This window comes from Miscanthus floridulus, chromosome 14 (genome assembly GCF_019320115.1).
Source record: "Miscanthus floridulus cultivar M001 chromosome 14, ASM1932011v1, whole genome shotgun sequence".
Taxonomy (NCBI): Eukaryota; Viridiplantae; Streptophyta; class Magnoliopsida; order Poales; family Poaceae; genus Miscanthus; species Miscanthus floridulus.
Window position 1 is genome coordinate 65,353,803 of NC_089593.1, and position 23,350 is coordinate 65,377,152.

At 41.0% G+C, this 23,350-nt stretch overlaps 2 protein-coding genes across 5 annotated transcripts; one reads left to right on the forward strand and one right to left on the reverse strand.

The window, feature by feature from the left end:
- The first annotated feature begins 8,860 nt into the window (after nucleotides 1–8,860).
- Nucleotides 8,861–17,587, forward strand: LOC136504952 (pyrophosphate-energized membrane proton pump 3). 3 transcript variants are annotated; one of them, XM_066500006.1, is made up of 15 exons: nucleotides 8,862–9,214; nucleotides 9,826–10,130; nucleotides 12,433–12,636; nucleotides 12,888–13,039; nucleotides 13,136–13,283; nucleotides 13,365–13,497; nucleotides 13,659–13,831; nucleotides 14,241–14,361; nucleotides 14,629–14,816; nucleotides 15,427–15,864; nucleotides 16,137–16,301; nucleotides 16,382–16,537; nucleotides 16,651–16,762; nucleotides 16,835–17,054; nucleotides 17,270–17,587. In XM_066500006.1, the coding sequence occupies exons 2-15, from the start codon at nucleotides 10,041–10,043 to the stop codon at nucleotides 17,367–17,369; spliced, it is 2,400 nt and encodes a 799-aa protein (XP_066356103.1). In that variant the 5' UTR covers nucleotides 8,862–9,214; nucleotides 9,826–10,040; the 3' UTR covers nucleotides 17,370–17,587. The 3 variants fall into 3 exon arrangements, with proteins under 3 accessions (XP_066356101.1, XP_066356102.1, XP_066356103.1); XM_066500004.1 differs by having other exon boundaries at nucleotides 8,861–9,214; nucleotides 13,136–13,497; XM_066500005.1 differs by having other exon boundaries at nucleotides 8,861–9,214; nucleotides 9,957–10,130; nucleotides 13,136–13,497.
- A 358-nt stretch (nucleotides 17,588–17,945) lies between these two features.
- On the reverse strand, nucleotides 17,946–23,019 carry LOC136504953 (light-inducible protein CPRF2-like). Of its 2 annotated transcripts, XM_066500008.1 has the most exons (6): nucleotides 22,647–22,904; nucleotides 21,065–21,152; nucleotides 20,222–20,378; nucleotides 19,745–19,820; nucleotides 19,535–19,660; nucleotides 17,946–18,493 (listed from the first exon to the last, which is right to left on the reverse strand). In XM_066500008.1, exons 1-6 carry the CDS (start codon nucleotides 22,782–22,784, stop codon nucleotides 18,131–18,133), a joined length of 948 nt encoding a protein of 315 aa, XP_066356105.1. In that variant the 5' UTR covers nucleotides 22,785–22,904; the 3' UTR covers nucleotides 17,946–18,130. The 2 variants fall into 2 exon arrangements, with proteins under 2 accessions (XP_066356105.1, XP_066356104.1); XM_066500007.1 differs by lacking the exon at nucleotides 21,065–21,152 and having other exon boundaries at nucleotides 22,647–23,019.
- Nucleotides 23,020–23,350: the final 331 nt, after the last annotated feature.

A 23,350-nucleotide genomic window follows, 5' to 3' on the forward strand; every position in this document is an offset into this window, starting at 1 on the left:
AGTGGGTCACAGCCAATAAAAAATGTTTGGCTGTGATAAAGAATACAATTAAGCCTGCAATAGTGGGCTCAATTCCAGACTGTGACACGGTCACAGAGTACCTAGAAAGAATAAAGAGTCAGTTCACTGGCTCTTCAAAGACATATGCAACCCAGTTGATCAAGCAGCTAGTGACAGAAAGGTACTCTGGTGGCGGCAGTGGCATTAGAGAGCACATACTGAGAATGAACAATTTGGTATCTAAGCTCAAACCAATAGATTTAGCACTCAAGTATGAGTTTCTTATTCATTTGATTTTTGCTTCTTTGCCTAAAGAATTTGACACTTTTGTTATTAATTACAACATACAGCCCGAAAAATAGGATATAAAAAAGCTCATAGCCATGTGTGTGCAGGAGGAGGAAAGAATAAAAGTTTCACAGGGTGGTACTATCAACTACCTAAAAGATAATAAGAAAAAGAACTATAATAACAGCTCTTCCTCCAAGTCACCTGGAAAGGGTCCCATGCAACAGTCTTAGAACAAGTAATTTCTAGTGGATAAAGATCAATGTCTCCACTGCAAGAAGATGGGACATTACAAGAAAGATTATCCTAATTTCCTAAAGTTGACTATGAAAAAGAAATGTGAGAACATTATTACGTTTGTAAATGAATTCTTGTATGTCAAGTTTTCAAAATCTACTTGGTGGATTGATTCAGATGTAACTATTCATGTTGCTAATTCTTTACAGAGATTTCATTCGATGAGAACTTTACAAAGAAGCGAAAGTTTCATTAAAGTCGCAAATGGAGTACAATCAGATGTTGAGGCCGTTGGTGATCTTCCGCTAGAGTTTATTGATGGCTTCATACTTTTTCTTAGAGATGTTCTTTATGTACCTTCTTTGCAAAGAAACTTGATTAGTGTTTCAAAGTTGGACCACGATGGTTATGATTGCCATTTTAGAAATGACAAATGTTAGATATTGTTTAATAATAGATATATTGGTCTTGTTTTCCCACAAGACGAGCTTTATTTGTTATCACTTCGTGAAAATGTGAATTCCATATGTGATGTGAATGAGAATGTATCCTTATCGAACAATACAAACAGAAAACGAAAGAGAACTCCTAATGTATCGTCGAAATTATGGCACTGTCGTTTATGCCATATTTCGAGGAGGAGAATAGAGAAACTAGTTAAGAATGAAATTCTTCCTCCACTGGAGTTCTGTGACTTAGAGCAATGTATAGAATGTATTAAAGGAAAGTATGTAAAGAAAATTAAAAAGGATGCTAAATGAAGCACATGAATTTTAGAGATAATTCACATAGACATATGTGGTCCTTTCCTGTGAAAAGTGTGGATGGTTATGATTCATTCATAACATTCATAGACGATTACTCTCGTTTTGGCTATATTTATCAAATTAAAGAAAGAACAGAAGCATTGGATAAATTCAAAATATTTAAAGCAGAAGTTGAAAATCAGCATGATTTAAAGATTAAGATAGTCAGGTCTGACCGTGGGGGGTACTACGGTCGGCATACCCCATATGGACAAGTTCCTGGACCTTTTGCAAGGTTCTTACAGGAGAATGGTATAGTCGCTCAGTATTCAACACCGGGCGAACCTCAGTAGAATGGAGTAGCTGAAAGGCGTAACCGTACCCTAATAGATATGGTGCGTAGTATGATAAGTTACTCCACCTTACCGTTGAGCCTGTGGATGGATGCGTTAAAAACCGTCATTCATATTCTCAATAGAGTACCAAGTAAGTCGGTGCCCAAAACACCGTATAAATTATGGACAAGAAGAGTACCCTCACTAAAACACTTACGAGCGTGGGGGAGTCCTGCTGAGGCTAAAGTATTTAACCCAAACATTAGGAAGTTAGATCCCAAAACAGTAAGTTGCCATTTCATTGGCTACCCAAAAAAATCAAAAGGTTTTTGTTTCTACTATCCAGATAGACATACAAAGTTTGTGGAAACGAGACACGTTGTCTTCCTAGAGGATGAAATGATAAGGGGGAGCATGGTAGCTCGAGAAATTAATATTGAGGAGAAACGGGTGTATGCACCCACTCCGATGATTCAGGAGCCATTTTTCGAGCTACCTGCTGCTGCTACACCTACAACGCAAGATGTTGTGGTTCCAGCACCTGTTGTTATTCCTCCTATGGCAACAATAAATGAGGATGAGGAACCCATGGTTCAGAATCCTATAGACCCTATTGCCACACATAAGGGGGAGAAACAACAGCCTCAAACAGTAAATGTGCCAAATGTAGAGGCTCTTAGAAGGTCTCAAAGAGTTAGAAGATCAGCTATTTCTGATGATTATGAAATCTATAATACTAAAGAGTTTCAAATGGAGGATGATCCCACCTCATTTGAAGAAGCCATGAGAAGTGATCATTCATCAAAGTGGCTTGAGGCCATGGAAGATGAAATGAAATCAATGAATGCCAATAAAGTTTGGGATTTAGAGATAATTCCTAAAGGAGCAAAAACAGTAGGCTGTAAATGGGTCTACAAGACAAAACTTGACTCTCAAGGGAATATAGAGAGATATAAAGCCTGACTTGTGGCAAAAGGCTTTACGCAAAGAGAATGGATTGATTATAATGAGACATTTTCTCTAGTCTCATGTAAAGATTCCTTCAGAATCATAATGGTATTAGTGGCACATTATGATTTAGAATTACATCAGATGGATGTAAAGACAACATTTCTTAATGGAGACTTAGAGGAAAATGTCTACATGGCACAACCGAAAGGTTTTGTCATGGAAGAAAAAGAACGAATGGGATGCCGCCTAAAGAAATCCATTTATGAATTAAAACAAGCTTCAAGACAGTGGTACTTGAAGTTTGACCAGACAATAAAGAATTTTGGGTTTAAAGAGAATGTTGAGGACAATTGTGTCTATACAAAGTTTAAGAATGAGAAGTTTATCTTCCTTGTCATGTATGTGGATGATATCTTACTTGCTAGTAGTGATGTCAGTCTACTACTGCAGACAAAGAAGTTTTTATCCTCAAAGTTTGATATGAAAGATCTTGGTGAAGCTTCGTTCGTTCTAGGGATCAAGATTCATCGAGATAGAAGTAAATGGGTATTAGGACTGTCACAAAAGGCATACATTGAAAAGATCTTAAAGAAATTCAGTATGCACAAATGTAGTCCCTCACCTGCTCCTATAGTCAAGGGCGACAGATATGAGGATTTTCAATGCCCCAGGAACCAATATGAGATCGATCAAATGAAAGTGGTTCCATATGCTTCAGTTGTCGGAAGCTTGCAATATGCTTAAGTATGCACGCGCCCTGACTTGGCATTTGTTACTGGGTTACTTGGCAGATTCCAGAGCAATCCTAGAATAGAACACTGGAAATTGGTAAAGAAAGTCTTGCGTTATTTGCAAGGAATGAAATGCCTCATGATGACGTATAGAAGATCTGATTCACTCCATATAGTGGGATATTCAGATTCTGATTATGCGGGAGATAATAGAAAATCCACGTCTGGATATGTGTTCACTCTCGCAGGGGGAGCTATTTTATGGAAAAGCTCAAAGCAAACCGTCACTACATCGTCCACAATGTATGCCGAGTTTGTAGCGTGTTATGAGGCAACGGGGTAGGTGAACTAGCTAAAGAAGTTCATACCCGGTTTGAAAGTGGTTGACGACATTTATAGACCACTGAAGTTATACTGTTATAATAATCTAGCAGTACAGTATGCTCACAACAATAGGTCAAGTGGTGCTGCCAAACACATTGACATAAAGTATTATGTTATGAAGGATAGAGTCCGGGATCAAATGATAAGTCTTGAGCATATAAGTACCGAAAAGATGCTCGCGGATCCGCTTATAAAAGGCTTACCACCCAACGTGTTCAGAGAACATGTAGCCAGCATGGGTTTAAGGGAAAGCCTATGATTCCTGGACTATAAAGGGCCCAAAAGTTAAAGTATCTATTTCAGATCAGAGACGTGTATTGTAGCTGTTAAATCTATCGGCGATTGACCATGACAATGAAACATGCTCTATGCATCATCTGTGAAGAAATGAGTAAGGAGAAAAGGATTGAAGTTTAAAGTTTAAAGATAAAAGTAATAGTGTGAGATCAAGGGGGAGAATGTTGGAATGATCTCCCAGCCAATAAGCCCAACGGCCTATTGGACCTTGGTCACGCGCCCTGATCGGGGGCGCTCAACCCTACATAGTTGGTGGGCCCCCGTCGTACTGCGCTATATAAAGTGGTGGGGGCCGGCGGCTCATGGTACGAGGTTCACCGTGAGCCACTCTGCTCCACCAACAAACCCTAAGTCCGATCTCGAAGAGGGTGCGCAGCCAGCGACGGGAAGTTGCCACCGTCATCACCGTCGACCTCACTGCAACCCCACCTCGTCGCCAGACTTCACCAACTCTTCTCCGACCATCGCTGCCCGTGCGCAGAACGTCACCGAGCGAACGAGATGGCCGGATCCTCCTCGACGGCGCCCTCCGATGGTCTGTACACTCCCATCCACTCTCCTCTCTCTATCACTCTGTAGTACGGTTCATTAGGTTTTCTACTTGTTCCTCCCAAATAAAAAGAACAACCCGACTAAATGCTACTCTAGGTGATTTCTGGAGACTAACAAAAGGTTGAGAGTTATTGAATTAATGGCATTAAAAAACTTGGAGGAGTGGTGGACAACACGGTCAGGTGAAGAAGGGGACGAGTTATTGATCCCTAATTTGCACCGGTTGTATGTATCCGACTGCCCAAAGTTGAAGTTCCTGCCATATCCCCCCAAAAGTATGTATTGGGAATTGACCAATAGCGATGAGGTGCTACCACCAGTGCATGGGTTTGGGAGGCTTTCATCTTCCACTCTTCCTTTAGTGCCATAATCGAAACCTCAAGTTTTACTTCTGAGAAGTGGGGTCGACTTCAGCACCTTGCCACCCTCGAGGAATTGGTTATCATCCTTGCCGGAGGCCACTCCATGCTTCCCTTCTCTCAAAGGACTATGATTGTCGTTAATCAGCCTGGAGATACTGCCGGAATGGCTGGGGCAGCTCATTACCCTTGAAACATTAATCATCTGGAACTCACCCACCCTGACATCTTTGCCTCAAAGCATACGGAACCTTGCTGCCTTGAAGAGACTGTACATTTCGAACTGTCCAAGACTGGTTGAGAGGTGCAAGGGAGAGGATGCCCACAAGATTTCTCACATCCCAGAAGTAGAGTTCGATCACACAAGATTCGTACAAAGGACAAGACAACCTGTCAGAAAATAAGAGGTAAGAAACCTCCCATAAGCCTAGTAAATCTCTGCTTTGTACATGTAGCTATGTATTGCTTCATTTTGATGGTCTTGGAATTGGAAGATTAAAAACAAGCATTGCTTTTCAAACAGACGTAGGGTACGAGATACAGCAAGGACCTGGTGGATGAACCTGAACCGATGATGAACCCATGGAGGCCCTACTAGCTAGGTGGTGGACGAGCAGAGACTTGGAGAAGGCCAACCGAAACACCGAAGCACAGTTGTATAGTATCTGGAGGTGAATCAACTTCGTCATGGTGGTACAGAGGTGAATCGACTTCTTCAGATACAGTTTTGCATTGTTATTAGTTGGATGTTCTTATATGTCAAGTTCACACTTGTTGCCCTACCTGCGGTATTTTTGGACACTAATGCTGTGTTGTGTGGGTCAATGGATTTGACGACCTCTTAGTATATGTGGTCTAGTTTGCTGAGTTGTCATCAACTTGTTCCAAGTTGCTGCACTTAGTGTTGTCATTAAAAAGTTATATTATTGCTTGTAGGTGGTATCAAAATGAGCTGAAGAAACTAGGTGTGTGATGTATGATAAGCTCCATATCGCTCAATTTAGGAGGCTATGGGATATTTCATCTAAATAATGAAGGCAAGTAACAATCATCGAGACAGCTGTCGAGCTTATATGCTTATAGGCCTGACATGGATTCATTGATAATAGAAACAACTATTTATGGACCAGTCACTGTCAAGGACAAGAAGCAGTGAGGCGCAAAGAAGTCTGGTGCATCGGTTGGTCAATTCCAATAGCTGCCAAACATTTTGTTTCACTGTAAGTCAAGTATGCACTCAGTGTCTTCTCTGTACCATTACAAAGATGCAGATGCAGTTATATAATCCACTATCAATGAGATGCAGTGATAAAGGATCATGCTACCTTAAGATAATGACTTTTATCGCATTTTTAGTGCAGACTGTTGATGTGAGAGGGAAAAAGGTGATCATCATTATAATGCAGCTAGCACTTGTATCTCTTATTAGTCATGGTGCATATTTAACTACAATAGTCTCAACTATTTGATATCTCCAGATCAGGATTAATTTAATAGGTTACAAAGAAAAGAGAAAGGCAGCAAAACAAACTCCATATTAATGTAACAAAGTGTTAACACAAATGGCGTCAGCATTCTTATAACCGTGCATAGTTTTGCTTTCTCCACATGTACATATTTTCTGTGCATTAACGGTGTTTGATACGGATAAGCCTATGAAATACAAAGAGAAAAAAATGAGTAGCCTTTCACACACAGATTATTACTGTGCGAGTCAGAGTTTAATCACCCGGATATATCTGGGTGGTGGATGCTATGAGTTACATTGCCACAAAAACTTAGCTCACTAAAGCAATACATTACAACTCTTGTTTATCATGGAGCTATATATCTTTGAAAATCAGGTTACCTATCGGCGGAGGCAAAGGCGGCCATCGTGAGTGAGCAAGGAGGCGGAGGAGGACATGGTGTCAGGCTGTCAGTGGACTGGAGCCCTGGAGGACGCGGAGGGGATGGACATGCTTCTGGGCAAATGTAACAACGCTGATAATGTGCAAATGTACCTATCGCTGATATCAACACTGATAATGTGCTTGTGTCTTGTGAAATTTACTTGCCGGCCAATGTAATGGAGGTGTGCTTCTGGGCGGCGTGTTTGTTCCATGTTGATTGATATACCATGAGACATGCTTCTCTGGGTACGAGCATGCACTTGAATCCCACGAGAAATCTGCAAGAAAGTAGTACTAACAATATTGATTTCTTTGGGGTTCATGCATGCTTGTGTCTTGTGTGATTGCGTCTGTCCTACAACGAGTCCAATAGTACATTGGCATTTCTGTGGCATGCATACTTTAAACCTTTGAACCTCTTTGGCATAGCTTGTTTGGGCTTCATCCTTTCCACTTTTTACATTGTACAAACAGCCTCCATGAGCCATGAAGGCTTTTGAAAGTGGCTTCACCAACTTCTAGTTGTTTTGAGAGAGGAGAGAGAAAAATTAGTCCGGTAAACCATACAACTATAGTATATGCGAACGAGCCAGTGGCTCAGTGGTAGTACTCGCAGTGACGAGTCTGCCCGCCAGCGTTCGATCCCCGACGATCGCAACACTGGTGTCGCATGGGGTATTTTTCCATATTTGTTTCGTATAGGTCCTGGACAATCGCGTGGCGCTACAGTGGGACTACGACGTGCTCGTCGTCTACGAGGCTCGTGTGGCTTCGGTGATTTCCAGAAATGACGTTTGAGGTGTATAGGTTGTAACTTCTAGGGGTGTGCGTGTGTGGTGGTGTTAGTGTGTTGTGTAGAGTACAGATACTACAACTTATACACTAGGAGTCTAGGCTAAAAAAAAAACTATAGTACATTATCAATGTTGATATCAGAGAGGCTGAAGCCACACACACCCATGCCAGAAGAGGACTTAAGTGTGCGTTTGGTTCAGAGGATAAGTAGGATGTGATTGAGCTATTCTCTTTTCCATAGTATTTGTTGAAAGGATAAGAAGAACATATTGTTCATTCTCTGTTTAGGGATTATTCACAAAATATTTCTCAAAGCTAAGAATACCTCGTCCCTAAAAAAACGGGGGACGGTGAGGGACGAGCCCTGTCCCTTCTTCCTATTTGCATGGCCGGGCATGGGCAGCTAAGCTGGCGGCACGCATGCCTCGAGCTACGAGTCGTATAGCAGGCTAGTGGTGAAAACATACAAATGTATCCAAACCAAGATTAATGATGAAATATGATAAATGCATTAACGATAATCAGTGATAATATTTTTTATGCTTCGCAAGATTGGATTTAGCTCTAGAATTTAAAAAAAAATCTAAAAAATATAGAAATTTCCAAAACATTTTTATCGACTGCTAATTATATTTGAAACTTTCCACAACAAAAGCAGGAGATGTAACTAGCATGAATGCATTGACCATTGATGCATGTTGTATTTATGCTGGTTCCATCTTGTAATTTTGTTGTGGAAAGTTTTTAAAATACGTTTAAACATTGATTGCAATATTTTGGAAATTCTCCAGATTGTTTCGGATATGTTTCCCATATTCATAAAGCTAAATATAATTTTTAGAAGCTTCTAGATTATTTAATATTTTTATTCAGATGCCTAGTGCCGCAATATATCTCTAAATTTTTCTAAGAATTTTTAGAAGATTAGAGATATTTTCTGGTTTAAAAAACTTATCATGTGTTTACTGATTCATTTAATTAGAGAATATATAACTGCCTTGAAAACCACTTTTTAATCAGGGTAGGTAAGTAATTTAAATGGTTCTGAGAGCTGGTTGTCCGGTTTTAAAGTTTGATAGAGAATTTATCAAAAAAAAGTTTGATAGAGAAAAACAAGATTTTGGTAATAGGTAAGGAGGCAAGAGGAGTTTTTCCTTAAAAGGGAGATATTTGATGGGCTTAGTGGGCTGTGCACTACTGGGAATGTGAGATCCTAACGCGGGCCGGAGAGACTCCACTCCAGAGTCCAGTCCACCTCTCCGTCCTCTTCATCGGCGTGGTCATCCTCTCCCACAACCGCCTGCCTCCGTTTCTGTTTGTGTGCGTCTCGGAGAAGGGAGAACCTCCCCACTCGCCTCGCAGATCCGCGGCCTGCTTCGTTGCCAGCAAGCGGCCGCGTTCATCCTCGCGGACGCCAGCAGCGGGGCGGCCCCTCCCCCCGTGACCCACTTCGGTGCCGGCGCCTCCTCCCCCTCTTCCCAGATCCATCCCCGTGCCCGCGGCAGGGACTAGATCCATCACCGCGCCACGAGCTACTGCAAGCGGCATCCGCCCGGGGTCGCACGCCGCCGTCCCGGGGAGTCCCGTTTGCCGACGCCTGCACGCGCGCAACGAGCTCCGTCACCTGCCGGCCGGCGTGAATCAGCGGTGAGAACTGAGAACCCGCCCTGCTCCCACTCCCGTAGTTACGCCAGGCGTGTCTCACTCTAGAGTAGAGTCTAGACATTGAACTATCTGGGTCTGCTGTTGTTTCTCTATCCCAGTTGTTACAAACAGAGGACGTTTTACCCTTTTCTTAGTGCACTGGGCTCTGAATTTAGAATCGCTACTTGCCCGAAAATTATTCCTTACCAAGTTAGGGCAATATTTCTGCTAGATGTTTAACTGTGTAAACTTTCAGAGAAGAGATCGGTTATTTGTTAGATCTCCACCCAGCTAAGCCCTCCAGCTAGGCTACTACTGCCACTATTACAATTTTAACGTGCCTTATTATTTATTATTTAAATTACTGAAACATATCTGCATATTGGCTATTTTTGGGAAATGCCATATCCGTATATCCGTATCTATGCTACATAGATTGCAGGTGTGTCCAATGAAGATTATTCTTTTGAATTGTCCTCGGTACTCGGCTGCTGTACTTTATTTTATTCTAACCAGAGTTCATGTGTTTTGGTGACAATTGTACCTTGCGCTTGTTTATCGTGCTTCTATGGAACATTCACTATACCTAGCTTCATTGTAATATCATCTTGTAGACTTCACGGAAAAACGACCCTTTGAATCGAAGACAAGTTCGTCGCTGAGGCTGAAGAAAATCTGGATGTGTTTAACTTTTAGGGCTTACTATTTTTGAGAGGTGGTCTGACATAGACTATCCAAAATTCAGCGCCAGGGCTCAGGGAGCGACCTACCCCAAGTTGGGGAGTTCGTTCCTTTTCCAGTGACGAGGAGGGCAAATTCATATTCCATCATGATGGAAGCGGACATGGAAAATGGAAGGTCGTATCAAGAAAGACCAAGGACTTTTTCAACAGTACGAAGCAAATCATCTGTACCGCTGGTATGGACTATTCTCAGCTTTCTCCACCTTTCAAAATACATGAACGGATTTTCTGGCTACATTGAAAAGGACCAATTGAGCTTCCATTCATATTTCATGCGCTCACTTTGTGTGTGTATTTCATTCTCGTGTGCTAGTATGTGCAAGTACTGGTATTTGTCCTAAAACACAGCAGTGTGAAATGTCCCTGTTTTTGTTGATATATCCACACTATTTATTTTGGGTGGGAAAGAAATATCCACACTGTTCATTTATTTATTTTTTATACCATTAGTTTTAATATTGGCAGTTATCAAAGTGTACACCAAAGAACAATTCAGCATGCTATGGATACTACAGTATTTCATTTCCATTCTTTCTTTGTTTTAGCTATATATTTATACATTAGAAATTTATACATAAAGTAGCCAAATAAAGTTATCTTTTTTTGCTCATCAACGACGAAAACAAAGCCTTTTAGACTTTGGTCTTACCTATTAAAGAAATTCTATTAGTCGCAAGTCGGAGTAGGTTAAAAGTTATCCTCTTTTTCTCATATCCCAAAAATGGTCATTCAGCTAAAAGAACTGACCACTTTAACACTCTATAATCCATGTCACAAAATTTGATAAATGAAAAAAAATCTTAAGTGTACAAGCGCTTTGTGCGGAGAATCCAAGAATCTGAGGTCAGAGAGGCGTTGAAAAGGATGAAAGGAGGTAAGGCGATGGGACCGGATGGTATCCCAATCGAGGTGTGGAGATGCCTCGGGGACATAGCTATATTATGGCTAACCAAGCTGTTCAACCATATTTTTCGATCGAACAAGATGCCTGACGAGTGGAGGAGAAGTATATTGGTACCGATCTACAAGAATAAAGGGGATATTCAAAGTTGTACTAATTACCGGGGAATTAAGTTGATGAGCCATACTATGAAGTTATGGGAGAGAGTTATCGAGCATCGCTTGAAAGCAATAACACGGGTCTCTATGAACCAATTTGGTTTTATGCCCGGAAGGTTAACCATGGAAGCCATTTTCTTAATAAGACAAGTTATGGAGCAGTATAAGGAGAAGAAGAAGGATCTACACATGGTTTTTATTGACTTGGAGAAGGCTTATGATAAAATACCAAGGAATGTTATGTGGTGGGCTTTGGACAAACATAAAGTCCCAACGAAGTACGTCGGGCTTATTAAGGACATGTACAATAATGTTGTGACTAGTGTTCGAACAAGTGATGGAGACACGGATGACTTCCCGATTAGGATAGGACTACATCAAGGGTCAGCTTTGAGCCCTTATCTGTTTGCCTTAGTGATGGATGAGGTCACAATGGACATACAAGGGGACATCCCTTGGTGTATGCTTTTCGCGGACGATGTAGTGCTAGTTGATGAAAGCCGGACAGGAGTGAATCAGAAACTAGAGTTATGGCGGGAGACTTTGGAGTCCAAAGGTTTTAAACTCAGTAGAATTAAAACTGAGTATATGAGATGTGACTTCGGCACTGCTACTTGGGAGGAGGAAGATATTAGTTTGGAAGGTCAAGTAGTGCCTAGGAAGGATACCTTTCAATATTTAGGATCAATGCTACAGAGAGACGGGGATATTGATGAAGATGTTAACCATAGAATCAAAGCAGGGTGGATGAAGTGGCGCCAAGCATCTGTTGTCCTATGTGACAAAAGGATACCACAGAAGCTAAAAGGCAAGTTTTATAGGACGGCGATTAGACCTGCTATGTTGTATGGTGTAGAATGTTGGCCTACAAAAAGACAATATGTTCAACAGATAAGTGTCACGGAAATGCGTATGTTGCATTGGATTTGCTGTCATACAAGAAGGGATCGATTTCGGAACGATGATATACGTGATAGATTAGGGGTAGCACCAATTGAAGAAAAGTTTGTCCAACACCGGTTGAGATGGTTTGGACATGTCCAACGGAGACCTCCAGAGGCACCGGCACGTAGTGGAATCCTAAGCCAGGATAGTAACGTGAAGAGAGGCAGAGGAAGACCGAAGTTGACTTGGGTAGAGGCAATAAAAGGAGACTTGAAAGGATGGAATATATCCAAAGACTTAGCCTTAGATAGGAGTGCTTGGAAAACAGCTATTCACGTGCCTGAACCTTGATTGCTTCTGCTGGGTTTCAACTCTAGCCTACCCCAACTTGTTTGTGACTTAAAGGCTTTGTTGTTTTTGTTGTTGTTGTTGTACATTTCTGCTGATTGATTGGCATACATTTTTCAACATGTTATGAGCAACTGTCAGATATTTTATGTTTGTCTCTTATTTTGTCTATTTTGGTTGCTACAGGCCTTCCGTTTGTTGATGAGGATAAATCCCCGTGCCTTGATTATTCTTTCCCTTTTGGTCTTCAGTGGTGTTCTATATGTGGGAGCCAGTACATCACCAATTGTGGTCTTTGTGTTCTGTATATGTACTCTCAGTCTATTCTTCTCTCTCTACCTTACAAAGTGGGTTCTTGCTAAGGACGAAGGACCTCCAGAAATGTCTGAGGTATAAAAACTGCCTTAATTTCAGCTCACTGATAATGTGCTATGCCTTCATTTTCTGCATCTTCAATGCTTTGCTTCTTGTCACGTGCTGTTTCTGTGTCTAGAAAGTGCTGTATGCTAATGTTGCTGTCTTGCTATGCATATTCTGCTTCGTGCAATTGTTTGTCTCTAAATTGTGCTGGTATTATTGGGTTTTTGACCTACCAGAGTAGTGCTGTAGTGTGATTTGATTTTGTGCCTTTTCTTGTTCAGATATCTGACGCCATAAGAGATGGTGCTGAAGGGTTTTTTAGGACACAATATGGAACTATTTCTAAAATGGCATTTATTCTGGCATTTGTCATCCTTGGCATTTATCTCTTTCGCACTACCACCCCACAGCAGGAGGCATCTGGCTTGGGAAGGTGATTTTTCTGCCATTATCTGAAACCTTATTTCTACTTATATATGTTTATTAGTTGTTGCCATGTTGACATCTCACGAATATCATGACTACACAGGGCAACATTAGCCTATATTACAGTTGCTTCTTTTCTCCTTGGAGCATTATGTTCTGGAATAGCTGGCTTTGTTGGAATGTGGGTGTCTGTACGTGCAAATGTACGAGTTTCAAGTGCTGCTCGGCGCTCTGCAAGGGAAGCATTGCAGGTTTGGTTTTCGTTCCTGGGTGCACTTGGTGTTTGTCCTTCTACAATAGAATTTCAAATCATGTCTGTTTCCTCAAAACAGATTGCTGTCCGTGCTGGTGGTTTCTCAGCCATTGTGGTTGTTTGCATGGCTGTATTTGGCGTGGCAATACTGTACTCAACATTTTATGTTTGGCTTGGAGTAGATTCACCTGGGTCAATGAAGGTTACCGACTGTAAGTTTCGTGTACACAGTACACCTGAAAACAGGCTAGATTGCAATCCAACTTGTCCACCAATTATCCACTCATTTTCTTGTATAGTTGCAAATTGCAATACCATTTTGTTATGTGAAAGGAATATTATTCTGCTGTTGATTCATATGGTTTTTGTGTAGTGCCTCTTCTCCTTGTGGGATATGGTTTTGGTGCCTCTTTTGTTGCCCTTTTTGCTCAGTTGGGTGGTGGAATATACACCAAAGCTGCTGATGTTGGAGCTGATCTGGTCGGGAAAGTTGAGCAGGGAATACCAGAAGATGATCCTCGTAACCCAGCTGTCATTGCTGACTTGGTATTGATGTTCTCAAGTAAAACTTGGAATGCCGTTTCTTTTTTTTTATTTTTCATTGAAGCTTGCTCAATTATGTTCAAATATACCTGGCATTAGCGATGAAGATCAGTATTGATGTGCTTCTCAAACTTTAATAGGGATAAATTGATGTTAACAGCTTGCTTCTGTTTTGAAACTCACTGAACGATTATGTACTATGCTACTATATGTGCTAGAGTTGCCTTGTTGCCTAAGGTTTGGTAGAATTCTGAATCATAAACATTGTCGAGGACTGAATATTTTTTGCCTGTGCTGCAATACTCAATACAAGATTTGCTTTGCTCTACAACTCTACTTGCCTTGTTCTTGTTATCCTATAGTTAATCTTTTGCTACTATATATTCTTGTATAACAAAAGAAAACTACTCAGGTTGGTGACAATGTTGGAGATTGTGCTGCCCGAGGCGCTGATCTTTTTGAGAGCATAGCAGCAGAAATTATCAGTGCAATGATACTTGGAGGAACCATGGCACAGCGCTGTAAAATTGAGGGCAAGTCTCTTTTGTTTACCCTCTAATATAATATTTTTCAATAAGAATACTGGCAACAGCTTGCAAGTGGTTGCTGATATTCTTGGTATCACAAGTTCTTATTAATCTATTTATATACAAAAAATAATCTTTGGATGAGCTATGCATGTACGGTACTTGGTTTTTACTAAAATTAAGAACTGTCATGTTTTTGGTACAATGGTACACATACTGCACCTTTGTAAATACTCTATTCTGGCCCATAATTAGCTTTGTTTATTATTGCAGATCCCTCTGGCTTTATTTTGTTTCCTCTTGTTGTCCATTCATTTGATTTGGTGGTGTCATCAGTTGGAATTCTCTCAATCAGAGGAACACGCGACTCTGTACTCATTTCCCCTATCGAAGATCCCATGGCAATTATGCAAAAAGGCTACTCTGTTACTATTATGCTTGCTGTTCTTACGTTTGGAGCGGTGAGTCTTGTTATTTTCGTAAATACGTATGTTGTTTGATTATGTCACTTTACTACTTACAATAACATTTGTAGTATTATACATTAATACTGTATGATATTACTGCATTTGTTCCCAATGGCTGGGTATATAAATCACTTCAGAGTTGCAATATGCAGAAGTGGTCTACAACATAGTTTGTTGGGTATCTTTCATGTAGGCTTCCCATTAGCATCTTATATAAATAGAACATTTTTATTGAGTCATTGAAACATCAATTATTATTAGATGCTCTTGGAAGAAAGAGATGCCAGTAGTTGTCCAAACAGGGAGTAGATAACCTTGGTCTTGGTCTGACAGTTACTTATAGCTAAATCCATAGCTGAAGGATGTAATCCAATGATATTTAAAACAGATAACAGAAACATGTTGAAAACCATGAACCCTTGTCAAAGTTTGCTATAACTCTGTAGTTTATTGAGTTCTGTTGGAGTTTTTATGATAGTCATTCAACTCACACTGAGCAGAGTCTGTGTTTGTGATGTCTTGTGTCTTCCCTTTATACAAAGTAAAATCATACCTTTCTCCCCAGAAGTTGATTAATTATTATTGATCTGTGTTAAATTTCCAGTCTACTCGTTGGCTCCTGTACACGGAACAAGCACCTTCTGCATGGCTGAATTTTGCATTGTGTGGCTTGGTGGGGATCATCACAGCATATGCTTTTGTTTGGATTTCGAAGTATTACACGGATTATAAACATGAGCCAGTCCGCCTTTTAGCTCTTTCAAGTTCTACAGGACATGGAACTAATATTATTGCTGGAGTAAGTTTGGGAATGGAATCAACAGCCCTACCAGTTCTAGTGATAAGTGTTGCCATTATATCAGCCTATTGGCTGGGGCAGACCTCTGGCTTGGTGGACGAGTCTGGCAACCCAACTGGTGGTCTTTTTGGGACAGCTGTAGCAACAATGGGAATGCTTAGCACAGCAGGGTATGTTCTCACCATGGACATGTTTGGTCCTATAGCTGACAACGCTGGTGGTATTGTTGAGATGAGCCAGCAGGTATGGCACTTGTTTCTTTTGTAGCTCAAACCTCCGCTGTAGCCTGTAGGTTGTAGCAAACAATCTGTATTATTTAATGCTTTTGCCATTACAAAATTTCAAAGCATTTCATGGTTCAAATGAAAAGAACAATTCAAAGCATTAGTACTGTTTTTCGTCTCATAATGGCTGTAATGCAATTTAGAGGGTTTAGCATTTGTCTCATGTTTATATGTGAGCATTAGTACTAGGTATTATGTTTAATCATCCATTGTGATTGTGTACTGGTGCAGCCTGAAAGTGTGAGAGAAATCACAGATGTTCTAGATGCTGTGGGCAACACAACTAAAGCTACTACAAAAGGATTTGCCATAGGGTCAGCAGCACTGGCTTCCTTCCTCCTGTTTAGTGCATATATGGATGAAGTAGCTTCTTTTGCTCAATTGCCATTCAAGGAGGTATGCAGTATGTGTTACTATGCCATGTGGAATACTGAACTTTTGTGCTCATATTCAGTGATCGTACACAATTGTTGCAGGTTGACATAGCAGTCCCAGAGATCTTTGTTGGTGGTTTATTAGGCTCGATGCTTATATTCCTGTTCAGTGCATGGGCTTGCTCAGCAGTTGGCAAAACTGCACAGGAAGTTGTTAATGAGGTCAGGAGACAATTTATTGAGAGGCCTGGTATTATGGTGAGTACATGATTACCGTGAAGTTCTTCAGTTCTTTTACATGATTACCGTGAAGTTCTTGAGTTCTTTTATGCTTGGAAAAGCTGATGCTAACTTGTAACAATATCATCCAGGACTACAAAGAGAAGCCTGATTATGGACGCTGTGTTGCAATTGTGGCATCTGCATCCTTGAGAGAAATGATAAAACCTGGGGCTTTAGCAATTATATCACCCATGGCCGTTGGTGAGTCTTGTAGGCCATATTTGAGGTGACTGGCACTCAATACTTTTCTAATTTCATTTATGTGGTTTGCAGGCGTTGTCTTCCGGATTTTGGGCCACTCCACTGGTCAGCCACTTCTTGGAGCTAAAGTTGTAGCGTCGCTGCTTATGTTTGCGACAGTTGCTGGGATTCTCATGGCACTCTTCTTGAACACTGCTGGTGGCGCCTGGGATAATGCAAAGAAGTACATTGAGACCGGCGCTCTTGGTGGCAAAGGCAGCGAATCCCACAAGGCTGCGGTTACCGGCGACACGTAAGTTTCTCAGCTTTTAGTGTCCTAGTGACTTGTATACTTTGGGGTTAGATTCTTCAGTTGAGTTTATACTGTTGGCCAAGGCAGAGCAAAGAGATGTTTTTCCTGTAGTAAAATAGTTCCGATCTTCGCGTGTGGCTTTATTTCCAATTCTGGATGATTGGCACAATCCGAAAGTTTTCTATGCACTTATAAGAGTATGTGTTGTGCTGCAGGGTTGGAGACCCATTCAAAGACACCGCGGGTCCATCGCTGCACGTTCTTATCAAGATGCTCGCCACAATCACATTGGTCATGGCTCCGATATTCTTGTGATTAACCAACCACTCATCAAGCTTGCCATTAACCCTGTGGAGATGTATCTATGCGACTTGTAGATGAGGTGTTCACCTGCTTGTGATGTAATGATCCACTCGGTTTTAGTATCACTACATGTACCCAGAGAAAGAAGCAGCGATCTATACGAGTGTTTCACGGTAGATATTAAACTGATGATGGAAATGCCATATTTTGTGACGGACATTACTGAACTACTACTAGTAGCCTCAATGTTTTGTTTTTGTTTATTGTTGGAACATTATGGTAGATTGGTAGCGTATATGACATCCGCTGCGCTAGCTGGAAGAAATAAACGATCCACAATGGATTTTAGGATCGGGACTGGATCTACATCTTACCTTCGACTCTTCACATCAAGAAAATCCTACACGCAAACTGTTAATATGTAGCAATGTAATGGTGCTAATATGACCGATTGAGCTCTTGTAAGAGGATTAATAGCTTCCTGCACAGAAAACATGTGCAGATAGCAAAAGAAGCTTCATATCAATCTCAACAGAAGCTGCATTCTTAACCATCCTGCATTCATGGTGCTTGATGTCCATAAGCCTATTTAGTCCAGAATCAAAGATGACAGCCTTAGCCACAGCATTATTAATCTTCAAAATAGTGTACAAGTCACTGTATAGATCCCACCCAGGCGCATGGGTGACACAACTTCCATTACTACAAAAACTTAGGCCACTAGAGCATCACACGGCTGTTCATCACTGGAGCGAATCTTTACAAACTCATGTTTACCAATCGGCAAGAGCTTCAGGACCTGAGAATGTTGATGCAGTCTCAGAATGCATTGAATCTCCAATGATCCTCTTCTGCAGGTTCTCCAAGCTAGCAACACGCTGCAGAGAAGCTGGCTTGGTGCCTATCACCCCACTGGTCAGAGGAATTGCTGCGTTTGGGATGTCAAGCTTGATCTGACCGTTTTGAAGTGGCGCCTGGAGGAAATGTTTCATGCTATCTTCAATAGCGACAGATGCAGAAGCCGCATCAGATGCACATGATGACAAGGGCGTGCTGCTCGCGGGCTTGTCAAATGCGGTTGATAACATGAGGGTTGTTCCAGTTAGTCTCCTGACAGCTTCCTCGGCTATGTTCACCTGAAAACAATACTTAGATTAACAAAATAAAGAACAGGGATGTGTAACGAGTTATTTCTTTGTCTACTGCCTTTGGGTAGGGGAATATAAAGGTAGGTCTGGTTCACTCTCAAGTCAACTAGTAATCTATTTTAATGGATTTTTGTGTATACTGCTTATTAACAAACATAAAGTTTCATAGTCAATAACCATATATGTAAAGGGATAGCAATATAAGTTCCTGAAGACATGTTTCTTTTCATAAAGTCATGGTGTGCAGATTTGTTAAATGCCTAGTTTTTTGTGAAGATCTTTTTCTTTTGGAAAAAACTTGATTGGAACAGTCATAGTATAAGCAAATTTTCATAATTACTTCACATGATTATGTTAAAACACTTAAGCATAGATATTTTAAAATTAAAAAACGCCTTTACTAATGATACAATAATACAGAGTTGTGCATATACTCACACACAAGCATTAAGAAATGTTTGTATGGTAGTATTCTGTTTGGACTCCTCGCGGTATCATTGTTCTCAAGAGATAGAACAGCCCTTCCACAAGGGCAACACCACAGGTTTAATGGGACACACACTTGGAGCATTGCAACATGGTATGGGCACTTTTAATGTTTTGTTTCGTTTTACAACTCCTTACACCTGTAAGAGAACACTGTTATTCTTAAAAAATAATAGAAAAAAATAAATATCTGAAATGAAACTGCAACAAAATAAAACCAAGAAACTAAATAATTCCTATTACGCTTATAGAAGAAGAAGATATGCAGAAATTCAGAAAATCAAATGAAAATACGGTCGCACTTTTTGAGGTGCAGTTAAAAACCATTGTGAACTAAAGCTGAATTTGCAGGTTCTAAAACAAGAATTATCAAAAATCGTATTACTTTCACTGCCCTTTTCAGAGATGTAAACATTGATCTAGTGACTCTATATGCAGAGCCCAGTAAAAATATGATAATAGATAAATGGATGCAGTTAAGAGTTTTCATACAACAAAAAGGAAAAAAAAAAGATGCCTGTGATGCATTCAAGTTGAACGAACCTTTCTCCTCATAGTCTCAATATCAACTGTTAGATTTTTATTGTCAAGGGAAGCATCCTTATATTTCTGAGTCATATCAGCCAGACGCTTCAGCAAAGATGCATTCTCAGATGTTAACCTGGAAACCTGGAGAGTTGTGCAGTAATTAGCACGAGTGTCTTCATTTTAGTTGGATATTAACTTGAGCACTCATCTATCACAATTTGAAACCTGTGATTCAAGATCGCTGAAGTGTGCTTGCTTCCTCTTTCTTGACCGCCTAGCTGATTCCCGATTTGACAGCATTCTGATCACAACACCGAAATTTAACTGAGCAGTTCATCACAGAAATGGTGTGTTAAGCTTCTGACGTTAGATATCATGTTTCATGTAGATTCAAGATAAAGGCAACCGATTTATAGCAAAAGGTATATGTGATTTCTGATCCTGTACCTTCAGACTGAATTACCAATTTTTCTAGGAATGTAACAATTTTGAAAGTTCAAAGTTCTTTAAGGACATGGATAATTGGATAGAGCTTTATGTGATTGGATTCATTCTGCCTAAGGGGATGGGAAAACTGAAGTATGCTGCCTTCTAACAAGATAAATCTATCTTTCAGTCACAACAAAATCAAGTAACGGTTTCTGTTTAGCAGAGTCCATATTTCTCATCAAGAAAATGTTGTGATGCAACAATCTATGTTACCTCCTCATCTTCTTGGCGTTAGCAGGGTCAGTATTCTCTTCAAGGTCACCATCATCGTCTGACAGTTCCTTTGATATACCACTGTTGGCTGGCTTGCCTTGAAAATCATCTTCTATGACATTAGAGTTTGTAACTACGCCTGCCCCATCTATGTCACCTGTGTGTAGAATTAAAGAAACGAAAACAGTACAGTAAAATAAGTAGAACAATAGCAACGGTTCAAATGTCAAAAAAAAGGCCTATATATTTTCTGAACCACACATGCAGCATATCTTCACACTGCCAGAATGCAAAACTGGTGCCAACAGAGTTGCATGCCCAGTGCAGCTCCCCAACAGAGTTTATGTGACTGTTCGGTATAACTGAAGCAGGATCAGACTATTCATTTTTCAGCCTTATATCTGATCTCACCAACATTGCTCATAGTTTAGATCATTCCTCCAGAATTATCAATGCGACGACACATCAACCTCAACCAAACCACAAAGATAATCCAGAATTGACATTTCTACTCACCTCCTGGATTCCTTGGGCATCAGTTAACCTATCCTACTGAAACTGCTGGTGAGATCAGATCTTCTGTATGTAATAATCACAGAAGACTAACCTTTAGTGAATGGTTCACACTTCACAGTACTCAAACCACGTGTACTAGGATAAGTGAAATTTGCATCTAATGTCCTATTGGAATGATCAGCAGGGAGATGGCATCTAACATGCTTTCAAACCAGATCACATCCTGTCATCCTAAGGAACTACTTCCTTTGAAATATTCCTGCCTGCATGTTTACCCAAGTTGGTTGATAGACTGACATGGATTCAATTATGAGAGGTCATAAATACCATCAAAGGATGCTTGAGAAATCAATTGTGAAGTATCTGAAGCTTGTGAGTTGGGGTAGCCCAACGAAGATTCTTGTGATTTAGCTTCCTGAAATGGATTTACATAAACATCACGGCAACAAAGGGGCAAAGGGCTGGGTGCAGCCAGTACGTGAGGTTTCTGTCACTGTTAAGCTCTGGAAAGCCACTAGTATTGCACATCCTTACCCACATAATATAAGCAAAAATAATATACACAGCTTGAAGTTTTGCGGAACCATTGGATGCAATAGTCAATATCATGGTTGTGCCAAGGGCAACCTTTAAATATTAAAGAAAATGGGAAATAAATGTGTTATTTATGGTGTGACTGAGAGCCACCATGCATAATGTTTTTTTACATTATCCAGATAAAAGGAGGTGCTCATGGAAAAAGTAACTGCTCAACTAACTTGTGGTACTAATTAACGAATACTTAACTTGGAAAATAATTCCTTTTCATATAACCATCTTTGGACATGCCACCTGTAAAAACCTAGATATCTTAACCTCGCTATTTAAGAGCACTGTAACAGAGTATTTTATTGAAAAATAGCCATAGCAAAACTACCAACATTCAGTGAAATATGGTATTTTTACTTTTAAGAAAGCAAAATCTGCAAATCGTAAACTACGAACAAGCTCATCAATTCAATAACTCATCTGATAAACTAACTGATAAATGGCTAAATAAGGTGAATTTGCAGTTCTATTTATTCAAATCCACACCTTGTTTTGTTTCCTGTCGCTTTCAGCCAGGAAAAAAACAAAGAAACAAAAAGAAGAAAATCCTATTGGCTCAACCTCCGACACATCAGACTCATTCAAATCATTTGTGGTCAATATCATTCCATCAGAATATCCCAACGCAGTGTATGTGGTGTGTGGAAGTGAGCCTCCTCCTAGCGACATGGCACACAGACCAAATCTATTATCCCACATGTCAGTTTCACCACTCCAGGACTCCTCCATTACCCTTGCATCAGATCAGAAAGCAATATCTGATACGGTACCCATGTAAAGTGGGAACCTTCGCATTTCGCCGCCGCCCAGTACTACGATGAGTCGATGACAATGGAACTGCTCTGATCTTGACCATATTGTTCATCACAGGCCATTAGAGAAATGGGTGCCCGTGTGTGCACAGTGCCGTGTCTTCTAATATTTCTCTCAAAGGCAGGGGAAACTTTTTTTCTTTCTTTCTATCTGTTGGTAGGTGATAAAAGCTACTGTGAATTCAGATGTGGCCCCGGCTTATCAATGGCAGTGTAGGATTACAGGACAAGCATGCAGACCAACCAATTCAAGATTTCCCAACTCCTCAAATGAAGCAACCGACTTTTTGTTCTTCTGCTTGTGATTTTCCAAAAACTAGAAATTGCAGTAAAACTCCCCTCCCGAAAATAAAGGGGAAAATGACTGAACTGGCAGAGCTTGCAATTTCAACCATTGTGACTCCAAATCAAGCTAGAGGTGAAACTGAAACATCGAAGCACACAACCAAAACCCAAATAGGCCTAGAAAACTCTAATCTTTGAAGGAGGAGGAGGAGGAGAAACCACACCATGGATTTGGCAACGGCGGCGCAGTACAGGTCGAGCTTCCTCTTGAGCACCGCGGCATACGCGCCGGGGTCGCCGCCGCCTCTGCCGCCGCAGCTCACCTCCACCACGTCGTCGTCGTCGGCGCCGCCACCCGCCATTCTTGGAGGAAAGTCGCTCTCTTTCTCGTACCTCGTATTCCACGAGGGGGGCGGATGGGAGCTGGGACTCTGGGAGCAACCTGAGCAATGGTGGTCTTGTTGGAGGCCGGAGGGGGCTGCCGGCTGCGTTTATACCGGCGGTCGAGTTGATGGAGCGCGCCCTGTGGCGAGTGGCGATACTGTTGGTCTTTTCCGGAAACACCCTTGCTTTCGTTTCCATTTTCTGTAGTATACTCCGTACAAGTTTTGCAAGTGGGTAAACGAGATATGAAAGTATGGTGTGATGTAATTTGCCCTATATTCTAAGTTTAGTAAGTTGCACATTGTATATGTAACGCCTCCTGGGAAGAGGGTTAAGATCCACTCTACACGTTAAATGATACAAAAAGTTTAAACCAAAGTTCATTAGGCTCCCAGGAGCTGGGATTTTAAGTTGGTTTGGCCCCCTCCAGGTTCCGAGGTGGGACTAAACTCGCGCAGCTACAGTGTTCCGCGTGCTACAGTAACCAGAACCCCGTGCAAGCACCCTGCGCTACAGTGGTCCATCGGCCCAGCTCATTATCAGA

Coding starts and splice junctions, on each gene's coding strand:
- LOC136504953 (XM_066500007.1), bottom strand. CDS start 23,004: ATGGAAACGAAAGCAAGGGTGTTTCCGGAAAAGACCAACAGTATCGCC. Junction 20,379..22,646: donor CCGCCGTTGCCAAATCCATG/GTGTGGTTTCTC, acceptor TTCTACACACAG/GTGACATAGATGGGGCAGGC. Junction 19,661..19,744: donor TCAGCGATCTTGAATCACAG/GTTTCAAATTGT, acceptor ACAACTCTCCAG/GTTTCCAGGTTAACATCTGA.
- LOC136504952 (XM_066500004.1), top strand. CDS start 10,041: ATGATGGAAGCGGACATGGAAAATGGAAGGTCGTATCAAGAAAGACCA. Junction 13,498..13,658: donor GTCAATGAAGGTTACCGACT/GTAAGTTTCGTG, acceptor GTTTTTGTGTAG/TGCCTCTTCTCCTTGTGGGA. Junction 13,832..14,240: donor CAGCTGTCATTGCTGACTTG/GTATTGATGTTC, acceptor AAAACTACTCAG/GTTGGTGACAATGTTGGAGA.